Source organism: Phalacrocorax aristotelis, chromosome 6 (genome assembly GCF_949628215.1).
Source record: "Phalacrocorax aristotelis chromosome 6, bGulAri2.1, whole genome shotgun sequence".
Taxonomy (NCBI): domain Eukaryota; kingdom Metazoa; phylum Chordata; class Aves; order Suliformes; family Phalacrocoracidae; genus Phalacrocorax; species Phalacrocorax aristotelis.
Genome location: NC_134281.1, coordinates 31,793,551 through 31,806,385, shown reverse-complemented (window position 1 = coordinate 31,806,385; position 12,835 = coordinate 31,793,551). Strand labels below are relative to the sequence as shown.

Below are 12,835 nucleotides of genomic sequence, written 5' to 3'. Positions count from 1 at the left end.
TGTACTTAAGTCACCCTAAGAACCGTAGGCCTCAGCAATCTAACAAATTACTTGTAAAGCCTGAAAAAGCATTACTTTGTAACTACAAAGTTACAATGCCTCTTTGTAAAACTTAATCAGCAGTTGGGCAACATCTTCCTTGTTATTTACGACCACTTAATTTCAATAAAGCAGTTTTAATTAAAATAATAAAAAACTAGATGTACCAAAATAAGCTCTTCTATTCATATACAAAAGCATAAAGAATAGGTGCAAATATATACAGAACACAACCTATTCCACAGTGCTACCAAGAAAAATAATCAATACAGAGACAGCTTAATTATTTAAGTGGCATATAGCAAAGTGCAGCCTTCATTTTTATTTATTCCTGCTTTCTTTCCACATCTTTGCCCCCCAGTTTAAGGAGGACAGGGAACTGCTCCAGCAAGTCCAGTGGAGAGCTACCAAGATGATCAGGGGGCTGCAGCATCTCCCTTGTGAGGAAAGGCTGAGAGACCTGGGTTTCTTCAACCTGGAGAAGAAGAGACTATGGGGGGATCTCATCAATGCTTATAAATATCTGAAGGGTGGGTGTCAAGAGGATGGGACTGGACTCTCTTCAGTGGTGCCCAACGACACGACAAGGGGCAATGGGCACAAGTTGGAACACAGGAAATTCCAGCTCAACACGAGAAAGAAAATTCTTTCCTGTGAGGGTGACAGAGCAGTGGAACAGGCTGCCCAGGGAGGCTGTGGAGTCTCCTCCCCTGGAGACATCCAAAACCCGCCTGAACGCGTTCTTGTGCCCCCTGCTCTGGGTGTGCCTGCTCAAGTGGGGGGTTGGAGAAGATGATCTCCAGAGGTCCCTTCCAACCCCGACCATTCTGTGATCTTCCATTCTGAAGCACTCTTGGTTTTATCACCACATTGGAAACTACTTACTGAAACCAGAATCACACTACACATCCAGCTACCATATAACTTAGGTAAGATGACTCAATGTTTGTGCCACTTCAGACAGCCATAGTTTTAAAGAATTTGGTATCTGGATATTCTAAGCTCTAAAGTTTTCTAGTTTTTTTTACTGAGGAACTTCTTAAGGTCTTTTCAACCTATGCCCCAAAACTGCTGAAGAGTCTTCATGCCAGTTATGAGAGACCTTGAATTCTTCCACTTGTTGAAGTTTGTGGCATGCTGGTATTTGTCAGAGAAGACTCAGACTCTTCCATCCACAGACACTGGAAAGAATGTGGGGTGTCCAGCTTTGCATTTAGAGCCATTCCTTCAAATTTCACTGAGAAGTTCTGCCACCAAAACCCACCCTGGAAAATGCCAGCATGTTCAGCATAGGAAAGCTCACGCCTATCTCCTTATACCTGCACTTCAATAACTAAGCACAAGACAACGACGCAGCCCTCAGAAATCCCTGTTGCAAAGGGGAGCGGACTGTTGGAGAAGGAAGCCATCCAACAGAAACTTGCTTACGTTCTCTATCCCTCAGCATCTCTCAGTGCTGCAGTTTCCATTGGAATAATAATCACACCACTGCACTTGGGAGAATACAAGGTGATTCAACCTTACTGGCAGCTGATGATTACACTTCCTTAACAGCAGAAAAAAAAAATTAATTGCCACCTCAGGTTTAGAGAAAGCGTGGAAATTTCTTAGGAGTTCAGGGCATGTACTAATTGAATTCTCATCACTGAGAAGAAAAACAATGACAATTCAGGCAGAAGTTACCCATTGCCCTGGCACTGTATGTTTAGGGCAATTGTATAGAACCGGCTTAGCTAGCACTGAGTTTTGTGGCACTGATGTGATTAGCCACAGAAATGGTAATTTTTAAGTAGGAATCATTACTGAGAATCTTTAGATGGTATTAAGTAACAGTATTAACGTTAAGGTCAAATTTATATTTATACATTCAAAATCAGAGGTCTCTTTTCAGTTGGGCACAGAAGCAAGGTTTGACTCTTAGACCGTGAACCATATATATGCATATATAGATACATTTACTCATATATATACTCATTTCTTCACTAAAGAGGCTGTGCTGCCTATTCCATTACGCTAATTCAGGCATGTTTCTTTGGTCTTCCTCTAGAATTGCACTTTTTCCACCACAATTTTCAAACCCAAGGTATTCACAAGGATTATTTCTGTAGTCTGCCAGTCAACTCAAGCACAGGAGCTACAGAATTACAACTACCAATTACTTATTTTGTGTAAGTTATTTCAAATGAGGTGCAAGACTGAAATATTTAGGATCAAGACTACAAAAGCTGAACTTTCTTCATAGCTCATTTTGGTCTTCATTCCTTTTTGAATCTGTAGAATTTTATTTTCCTTAGCAAAATAATACAGACACTTAAATTATAACCTGTACTGCATGGCAGAAAGAGACTGTGCTTCTCATTAAATCTTTATATAAGGGTCAAAGTAAAAGTTTCAAAAATAGGAGGGGAGAAAGAGCAAGGATTAATAGTGGAACCATTATACAACCTTAGAACAAGTAGAGATGAATATTCAATAAGTGAACTTTTTTTTTTTCCCACTGCCTAGCCTAGAGAAGCAGAGAGGATAACGAAGTTAAGGACAATATCCCAGTAAAAGATTTTCAATGTGAGCACATATGGGTAAATAATTTTGAAGAATGTATTAAAATATGTAAAATAAGTAATCAGACTTTCCAGTAAAAGCAAGTTAATGTGTTCTGCAAGGGGACATCTGGCATTTAGTTAATGTTAACATATCTCCTGGCAGCACAACCAAGCAAGTCTACGACTACCTTTTTGCTTTATAGCCACTTCTCTATAAAGCCACAACCACTACAAGGAAGAAGAAGAACAAACACTAACACACCACTTGTAATTCATGGGGAATAGATGGAAATCCTATGATTGACTTGGGGAACTCCATCCATTTTCGTTTCCTAAAAACGAAAATGCAAATCAGCTGCTTTCAAAACAGACAGAAGTTTATGTAGCAGAGGTGTGTTCTTTATTATCTTCATTTCTTATACTGCAGCCCACTAATTATTCATTAACAAAGAAACAGTAACTCCGTCTACTTTCTTTTCTCAGAAGTAATTTGCAGGCATTTTTAATGATGAAGAAAGGCAGTTTCCAGTATCACTTGGAGTGATACAGTCTGCTTAAAACTCAGGCAGAGGATCACGTCACTATATACTATGTAAGCTATGGTAACTGTTCAAGTCCATGCTTCTGGCTCATGCTAAATGTAAAGTGATCCACTGTACCTTAATCCTGAATTATGGGGGCTACACTAACCTCTCTGCCCTTTTTCTCCTAAGAGCATGAAACAGGACATTGTGGGTGATGCATAGGAACTCTAGCACACACATGCACCCATGGTATCTGTAGGAAATTTGAATATAGGCAGAGAAAATTATATATATTTGTACAGATAGAGACACAAGGCTGTAGAAGTACATGTGTGCTATGAGTATGTGCACTGCTTTTGATGCTAAAAGAAAAATTGCTATGTATTGCTGTAAAAAGTGTTATTCAGCTCTGGTTTTTGTTAGGATAACCAAGATAAAATCCTGATGTTGCTTTAAAAAAAAAAATACTTTAAGATTTTAACACAATGAAAAGATGCAACACAACAATTTAGACCAGCAAGAAAAACTGATATTTAAAGAATACTGCTCACATACCCTAAAGATCGTGAAAATTAATCTCTGGTTGTTTTAAAAATTAAGCATCTTGGAATACAACTTTCAGAACCATTATTTGGCAAAACCAAATGAAAACACATTAAAGGCTAAAAATACTAATTCATATATCTTTCTACAAAGATTGGGAAGCAGACGGAGTTTCACAGCCTGTATAACAAAGATTTGCTGGTGAATTATCACAATCTATAATAAAAACACAGTTTTTAAATCTTGGCACACTGGGAAAGATGTAGCTCACCATAGCCCATCATGCATGCAGGTGAGAGCTGTGAAATTTGATTCTAAATAGAGTATCTACTAGCACTGACATAGAAAACCCCGAATTCTATCAATGCCTTTTAGTCACTCATTAAAGCCTCAGTTTAGAAGCCGTTTTATACAGGTGAAATCAGCTCAACATAATTTTGTTTCCTAATTACAAATTCAACAATGCTTGAGTGCACACAGCAAGGGATGGGTAAAGATTTACTAGTTGAATCAAGATATGGATATGGTACAGAGTCTGGTAGATACTTCAAAGAAACTTCCAAACCTACAACACTTCATTAATCTGCTGTCAAGAGTTTGCTAAAGGTCTAAGTGTTCCATGTCTGTTCTCCCCTTCTGCAGAACTGGAGGAAAGCATTTTAATTCTGTCTAGCTTCTTCTGACCTGAGAATTAATCTGTATGCCCCTTTGCCATAGGGGATTAACACAATTTAGAGGGACATCAGACAAGATGACAGGCCTCTCTACCTGTGAAGGAGCACTGATGGACAGATTATACTTGCACACTGTCAGTGCCTTCAACTGCTTTTGTAGAAACACTTGACAAGTGTCAAAACAGCTACACTTTCTTACATGGATATCTTCCAGTGAAGGTACCACGTGATTTTTCCTTATGCAGTACATACAGAATTCTTACAAGGAATTACTTTCTAGATATATTCACCTACTCTCTCACAGTTTTTCTTTTAGATAAGTTTCACTATTTTATTCTGGTTTTCCCTTTTATGGTTTACAATAATGAATTAGAATGGCCAAAATTAAATGTACTTTCTTGACGTTTCTTCTCCTCTCCCAGAGGCTTTCTGTAGGTCTGCTTACACAACAAAATCTGAGATACAAGAGGTAGCACGAAAAGAGAAACAAATTATGAGTAATGGAGTATTGGATCACTGCCACTATATCTAACTTGCTTGCTTCCTTGTGCTTGTTACATAGTTGACTGCTCTTCCTGTGCAGCGCTGAAAGCAGATTGCAAAGAATAAACTACCATCAAGCTCAAGCAGGGGCATCTCCTTATCAGCAGATCATTAGGAAGAGTCCTAACTAGTTAAATTGGTGTCTTTGATTTATCAATATCCAGTACTTTGAAGCTCAGTGTAACTAGAGATGAGGAATTGCATAAAAGTACCCAGAGCTTATTCAACTTCAACACTTGGGGGCAGAGGGGAACCCTACATAGCAGTAATGCTTAACATTAGAAAAAGAAGTACACAAACACAGACATGAGGAAAATATTTAGAAGAAGGAGATAAAAGGGTAAAACACTTTAAAGTTTTGGAAAAGGGCTTTAAAAAAAAAGATATATTAGAAGATCAGGATAAACATTCTGCCAACCAAAGGGATTCTAAGAATGCCTGGGGGAGGAAAAAAAAAGCCAGAGAGATCAAATGGGAAGCTCTTTGAAGGATTTAAACAAACCAAACAAAGAACCCAATCAAGAACCCCACACAAATCCATATGGGCTGGGAAATAGCTTGCTGAAATCATGAAAAGCTACATTGTGACAACATTTTCAAGTACAGATCAAAAGGAAGCCTTCAAAACATTTGTGGGTATGCAAATGATGAAATCAATAATCACAACGAAGAGATTCAGCAGGTTGAAGCAAAATATTCTTCAGCATGCCACAAGAGTGACATGACAAAAGCCTGCTACCGATAAAATAAGCTTATGATAGTCTAAAGGTGACCAATGAGCTGAAAAAAGACTTCCACACTACTGATAAAGTGGACAATAAACTGAAAAATAAACCTTCAAAAGTGCAAAAAAGTGCCCATAGGAAAATGCTAACTGTACAGAAATAAGGATAAATAAATTCATCATTCATTATAGTCACTGTGAAGATTCTGAAAACATCAGTTCAAGTCAGGCTGCAATCAGAAAGGAATATGGCATTATATGAAAAACAAAACAGGGAACATAAGTCATCAATGTATTGTATGTAATTTATATAATTGTATAACTGTATGTAATTGTAATAATGGTATGTAATGTATATAAGTCATCAAAGTGTTATCCCAGTATATCCACAGATCACACCCATCCTGAATAAAAGGTGCCATTACAGCCATTTTTCTTTTTCCAGAAAAAAAGATATGAACTAGTTGGGGAAACAGGTCAGGATGAGGTATCAGGAGCTGAAACCTAAAGCATTATGATCTGAATAGTCAAATCAAGATGTTTATCGTTCAGAAACAGTAAAACCCAGACACTTCATCTGTAGCACTAGCTGAACATATTTAAATACCAATACTTCATTCCCCAAATAAACTATTAGTTCCAGATATTTCTGTGTTATAAAACCACCTGTTTCAGGACTATATGAACTGGGACAAAAATGAAGATTTATTGACATACTTACATTTTGCAACTCCAGAATTTATATGCTGGCATAACATTTTTTCATTTAAATTTGAAAACAAAACCAATTAACTACTTACCTCTGGCTGAATTGCTTTAAATACAGGGACATCCATTAATGTTATCTGACCCTGAAATTACAAAAAAAATTAATTTTGTAAGTTAAGCTCAAAATTATCCTTGCATTCCATTACATTGCTGTGCTGTATGAGAACTGTATTTGTTCTGTTTCCTTTTATTACTTTACTTTCATTTTGTAGCTAATTTCAGAGGTTTCGGCTCCTACCATGGAGCTGTCCTTCAAAACCAGATAATAAGTGCTCCAAACTTTACATTTAATAAAATAAACTAATCATGAGAAATTATTCCCAGAAGCAAAACCCTGCAGTTATGTATGCAAGTCAGAGTTTGACCTTGGGAACACTACATAAGAAGCTATCCAAGCATACAAGGAGCTAACTTGAGTTGCTCAGGGGCAGTTTCTTGTCAAACTCTGAATCTTAGTCTAGGTGTTACACAGATCTATTGAAACATCCCTAAAACTTTTCAAATAAATACTTGAACCATATTTGAATAACTAAGCTAAGTAACTGTTCGTTGCACAGCAAGAGTTAAAAATAAATACAGCCATCTCACTTCCAGCAAGTCAGAACCAATAAGTAAATTTTCACTCTGGGATGTCTGTTTAGCTTTGGAAAGGGTAAAGAAGAATTCACAGAGCCAGAGACCAGATACTGCATTTTGAAACATATTCACAGAGCCTTCTTTTAAGCTACAATTTAGGATTGCTGTCTGCCTATGTGTCCAAGCAAAGAGAGACTATCTCTTTCAAAGAGTATATAAGTAGCCCAGAAATACCAGTGCCATCTGAGTTAAACATCAGAAATATCCTTTGAACAGTGAATCCAGAACCCTTGTTCTTTTTCCTCAGATGTAAGCTGCATAGCTTTATTCCCATTTCCTTGACAACGGCGGTTCTCCCTTTTATACACTCTATGGTACACACTGACAGCTTTGTGACCCTCACAAATTGCTATTTCCATTGAATGCCATCGTTCGACAGCAAAATAGCTTCTCAGATAAAGTCAACCTTGCAGAAAAATTTTAGCTGGGATAGTCGAGTTGAAAGAAAGCAGGTGCAAAGCGATGTGCCTGCTCTAATGAGAAAAGTCGTCATGTGTTTTGCCAAAAGTAACCACACTACATTTTGTAGCGGATCTCCATAACCTCTAAATCTATTTTTAGGTATGAATTCCAGCTATCAAACTTGACCATAAAAAAAGTTATATAAATCTCTCCCAGTTTCTGTAACTGACACACTGGACACAATCATCTGGTATTTTGCAGTACAACATCACAGAAGTAACAAAGCCCTTCATGAGTTTGCTTTTTACAAACTTCCTTTCCTGGCCTCTGCTTTAGTTGGCTGCTCCTTCTTCCAAACAGTGGCATTTTAAAGCTATATTAGATTTTTCTAGTCTTGGGCTAAAGTGAGATTAAATCAGACCAGTTTGACTGAATCCACACTCTCAGCTACAAACAAGATCATACACGTTCACCAATGAGCACATCTGAACACTTTTGTAGCAGTAAATCCTGTAGAAAATTTTCATAAAGACATTCTTGATCCTGTACCGTAAGTATGCTTGCATGTGGTATAAGGCATATTATTTGTACCTACCATTTGTTAATATCCATAAACTATTTAAATAAATGCCAGTTTACAAATGCACCCCCAAACTACCATTTAAAAATGTGGTTTAACAACCAACCGATCAGCTGCAGCATCTGTTACCTGGGTAAGCAAATACAGCTTCATCTTGACAATTTAATAGTATGCCCTCTTATCTGATATATCTACTTATAAGGCTCTTTTGAGGAAACAAATAGGCAAGGTATATCTTTACTGGGGGGCAGGGAAAGACACTCTACAAGTAGGGGGAACAAGATTTTTCTCCAAAAGCATGATATTTAAGAAATGGGCATGGAAAATCTGGCTAACTAATTTCTAGAGTTAAAACGGATTCGAAGCTAATGATCAAGATGCATTCAGAGAACACTTATCCTAAAAGGAGTTGATAAACTTTTAAGTAAGATTTAGAAATAAATATATAAACTTATGTAAGATAAATTGAGAATGCCTAAGAAAAGGACTTCCCTGCGAGGGCAGTACTTATCTAAATACTGCACAGAAAGTCTGTACCACTCCATAGGACAAACCTGCCTGATATTTGGGGGGTGTGCTATTTCTGAACTTCCCGCTCACTAGGAAAGAGCAAATCTATCCCAGTTCTGTAAATCATCTAACCACGTATCCATGGCTGTGCAGGCACAAACACCAAGGAATTACACTTTCTTACCTGCAGAGACCACTCACGAGACACAGGGACAGAAGGAAAGTGTAGATTAATTTCTCTCACCTGATCCAGTCCTGACCATAGAGCAGCCACACCTTACAGGAAGAGTTAACTCTTCTTTTTTGATTTCTAAAGTGAAGAACCCAGTCTCTAGTCTGTAGTTTGTCTGCTGAAGTATACCAAGCTTTCTCAGAAATGTATCATTTTAGGTAAATATGTGGCTGATGGACTGTATCACTATGCTTCTCAATAAAGGAATGAATTAGAAAACTGGTTGGGGTGGGGAAGGTGAAACCAAGAGAACGGGCACTTCAATAAAATTTGAAATTAAGGTGTATTAAAACATCCTTACAAAAGACCCAAGCATTTCAATGGTTATTAACATTTCACTGCAAATCCTCCTCACTAAAACAAGATTACAACAGTACAATAAAAATGAATCAGAAATCTGAATCTTTGTTCACATAAAAGAGAGAATGCTTAAAAGTAAGTGTTGCCTTTCTTCCCATCTCTGCAGGATTTGTCCACTTAATCAACCTGAACTACCTTTGCTCAATTAGACTATTTACTGGCTTCAGTATTGACTCCTAAACAAACGATTACCTTCGGACAGCATCACCACCCAATAGTTATGAAACAGAGTATTATTCTTCACATCAGAATTCACATATCAAAAAAAGCATACATTTTTAATGGGGATATTAAATGGGTATATTAACATTGAAAAACCACACAAATGCCACAGTTCAAGATTACCATACCTTACTAAAGATATTTGAAATTGCTACTAAGTACATTACAATATTTTTAAAAAGCAAGTCTGAGAACCAAAATACTCTAAGTTTTAACAAAGAAACTTCTTCCATCTCGTATCATATTGATATTAGGCTGATTTTTTTCACCATTTGGTTTACACATTGTGGTCTTTTCACTAAAAGCAGTATAAATCTTCAGTAACACTGTATCATATTACCACTTTTTGAAGAAACACCGCTTATTGAGGCTCCTTTCTTAGAGAGCTTGCAGTTTCCATTAAAAGTTCCAACACACTAAAAATTGTGCACAATTCAGAAGGGGCAGGCGGCTGATAGCTGAATACCTATGCTGATGGATAAGAATCCATTTGAGTTTGTAGATATGTCAGTGGACCTCACACAGGACTTTAAAAGTACCTTCGACAAAACAGATTTTTTTAAACATTAACTTATTCATATTTATAAGTCTAACTTAACTGAATTTTTACCCCTTTAAAGGTGCTTACTCACTACTAAGTCAGAAATAAAGCAAACTGAAAGGCTAGCATCCTAATCAACAGCATTTGAAGTGAAAAAATTTCGAAAATAAATTATGATATTTACGTTAGATGCCACTGCTCAACTGACAACAACAAGAAACTTCTACCATGACCAAATCAAGGGGAATTTAAACACCAATAAACAAAGCTACTAGTTTGGTTTCTGCAGTGAAAGAGCGTCCTGGTTTCAGCTGGGAGAGAGTTAAATTTCTTCGTAGTAGCTAGTGTGGGGCTATGTTTTGGATTTGTGCTGGAAACAGCGGTGATAATGTGGAGCTGTTTTAGTTGTTGCTAAGTAGTGCTTACACTGGTCAAGGGCTTTCAGCTCCCCGTGCTCTGCTGGGTGCACAGAAACTGGGAGGGGGCACAGCGGGACAGCTGACCCCAACTGACCAAAGGGATATTCCATACCATATGACATCATGCCCAGCGTATAAAGCTGGGGGAATACAATGCACTAACTTTTCTCTTTCCAGCTCCTTAACCCAGCCAATACAAATTCCTGGATAGCTCCCTCTTCTAAATGTGGTTTAATGTTTTAATATTCAAACCCAAAACTTTAAGTGTTCACCTCAATTTGTTACATGAAGCAAGCCAACCATAACCTCTGTTTTTTGCATTGTCAGCTGCACAGATTAAAAAATTAATTATGTGTGCAATACAAAACTGAACTTATTCTTACTTATAACTTTAATAAGCATTCTAATTACACAAAGATTAGAAAAACTATATTTTGTGCCTTTCCAGAAGCGATGTGTCTATCAAGTTCATTTATATATTAAAGTACTACTTCATTGCTGAGGCAATGGAAGAGCTGAATGGAATTTTGCGTTTATGTTTGCCCTAGATTCTAGATAAAAATTCTAGAATACGTTAGAAAGGTATGTTTTTAATGTACAACTAACACACTTTCCAATTCTCAACCACTTGAAGAGCCCTACAGGAGAAAACCATCTTCAAGTATCGTGAATGCTCAGCTCACAATTCACATACTGGAATGGTAGTTGGAAGATAATTCTTTCCCCCGTACAGCCATGGGAGCTTTTGCATGTAGCAGGAAGACCTTGCCTGCAGACAGTCCCCAACAGCCGAGTTTTAAAATATTTTAGCTCTCCTGGGTGCTGAAATGCTGGACTTGTTAACAATTAAGTACTTCAGAATACTGAAATTATTACCACACAGCTTCATATACATATAAAGAGATTTACCCCCCTCTCTCAGGGAGATCTGTCAGGCCAGAACTTTTATATTCAGATGATCAAGAACTACATTTCAGTATCCTACTGCTTTGAGGAATATGGAAAAGCTCAATGAAATGAAATTTTAAAATAATCCCTAATTCCTTCTCTTTTCTGTAAGTACATATGGATTACCTTCCTTCCATAAAAACCTGTAATTTAAGGCCTTCTAGTTGCAGTTAACACCACTGCATTGAGCTCCTCTCCACACTCCTACATGAAAGTTCCCATTTGATCTGGGCTATAATCCCACCTTTCTAGTCCCTAAACCTTCTCAAGCATGAACTCCTATCAGGCTGCTTGCTGTATGTACTACAAGTTTTCCTGCCATGTACCTATACTGTAAGGGCAGTGCACTTCCCACAGAGCTCCTGGACACAGACTCTCAGCGTGAAAAGAAAAACTAAGTTTCTGTCTGAGATGAAAAAATTTCAAATGTCTACATTTTGGTTATTGAAGAATACTGCCATATTCTGATTTTCCTTGAAGCCGTGTTGGTTCAAGCAGCACTTCATAAATTGTTCCTTAATCTGAATTTTTAGAAGGAATTATATTTAAGCCTTCCAACTTGGCTTAGCGCTGTCTCTCCGGGCTGCCAGAATACTTTTCCTCACTGAAAAAATAGCTAAGCCTCTGTTAAGCACTGCATCAGTAGGAGAGTAATTCTGCTGTCCAAAATGAACACTGGGGGATTGAAGTTCCTGTGTTGAAACTCTACTTGTTTTCTTACAAAGTCCACTCCAAACACTTTTATCATTAATAGTTCCTCCACGAGCTATATTAAAGTTGCTTCTCCTTGCTCTCATTGGGAGCATACTTATTCTTTAATATTCTTCTGTAAAATAAAGCTAACAGGAACACATGCAAGCAGAAGTCCTTTTTTATCAAAAGCTCCTAGGGCCCAGTACTTCAATTGATTCAAACTGCTCTCAGATGCAGCAGACAGACTTGCCTCATACTCCCTAATCCACCGACAACCAGCCTCAGGAGAGGCCAAAACCAACACTGCTGCCAGGAACCGCGTAGCACAACTCACACCAGTAGCTGCACAGGAACTCACAAAGGGGACTGTGAATCTGCCAGAGTCCTGAACAAGACAGAAAGTTCTCCTGGGGGGAACCTTGGGCCAGTTTAAGTTATTTCTGTTCTGTTCAAAGGGGCAAAAAAAAAAAAGAGTTTGTTGAGCCCCACACATCTCAAAACCTATTTCTGCACTTCTATGACACACACAAAATGCAGTTCCAGAACTCTTGGGACCTGCTTCCTTTACAAAATACACTCTTGTGTTCTCTCTTCAGATACAGATAAATTGATATTTAACTGTCGTAAGAACGCCTCGGAGAAAAATTCCTTGTTTTGTCTAAACATTTAAAAAATAAACTTTGTGTATTTTTTCCAAAAGCAGTAATATTTTTTTTTCCCAGCATCCATTTGACAAACTTAACTGGAATCAAAAAGAAAGACACATACATCTTCGTGTGAGCTTACTTCATAATGCTTTCAGAGACCAAGGCAAAGAATAAAGAATCCTTCTTGATAACTGGGGGGGGGGGGGGGGGGGGGAAGCGATGGATTTATACAGCTGCGCTTCCCTTAATTCTACCTCAAATATTTACACCACTGTGGGTAAGTTGAA

The 12,835-nt window shown here is 37.7% G+C and overlaps 1 protein-coding gene across 12 annotated transcripts in view; it reads right to left on the bottom strand.

Moving 5' to 3' along the window:
• The window catches only part of RALGPS2 (Ral GEF with PH domain and SH3 binding motif 2), a 152,321-nt gene that overhangs the window by 80,021 nt on the left and 59,465 nt on the right, over positions 1–12,835 (bottom strand). For all 12 annotated transcript variants that reach the window (XM_075096867.1, XM_075096866.1, XM_075096865.1 and 9 more), the window contains exon 4: positions 6,391–6,441. In XM_075096867.1, coding sequence (XP_074952968.1) covers positions 6,391–6,441 — 51 coding nt within the window. The remainder of the gene's footprint in view (positions 1–6,390; positions 6,442–12,835) is intronic.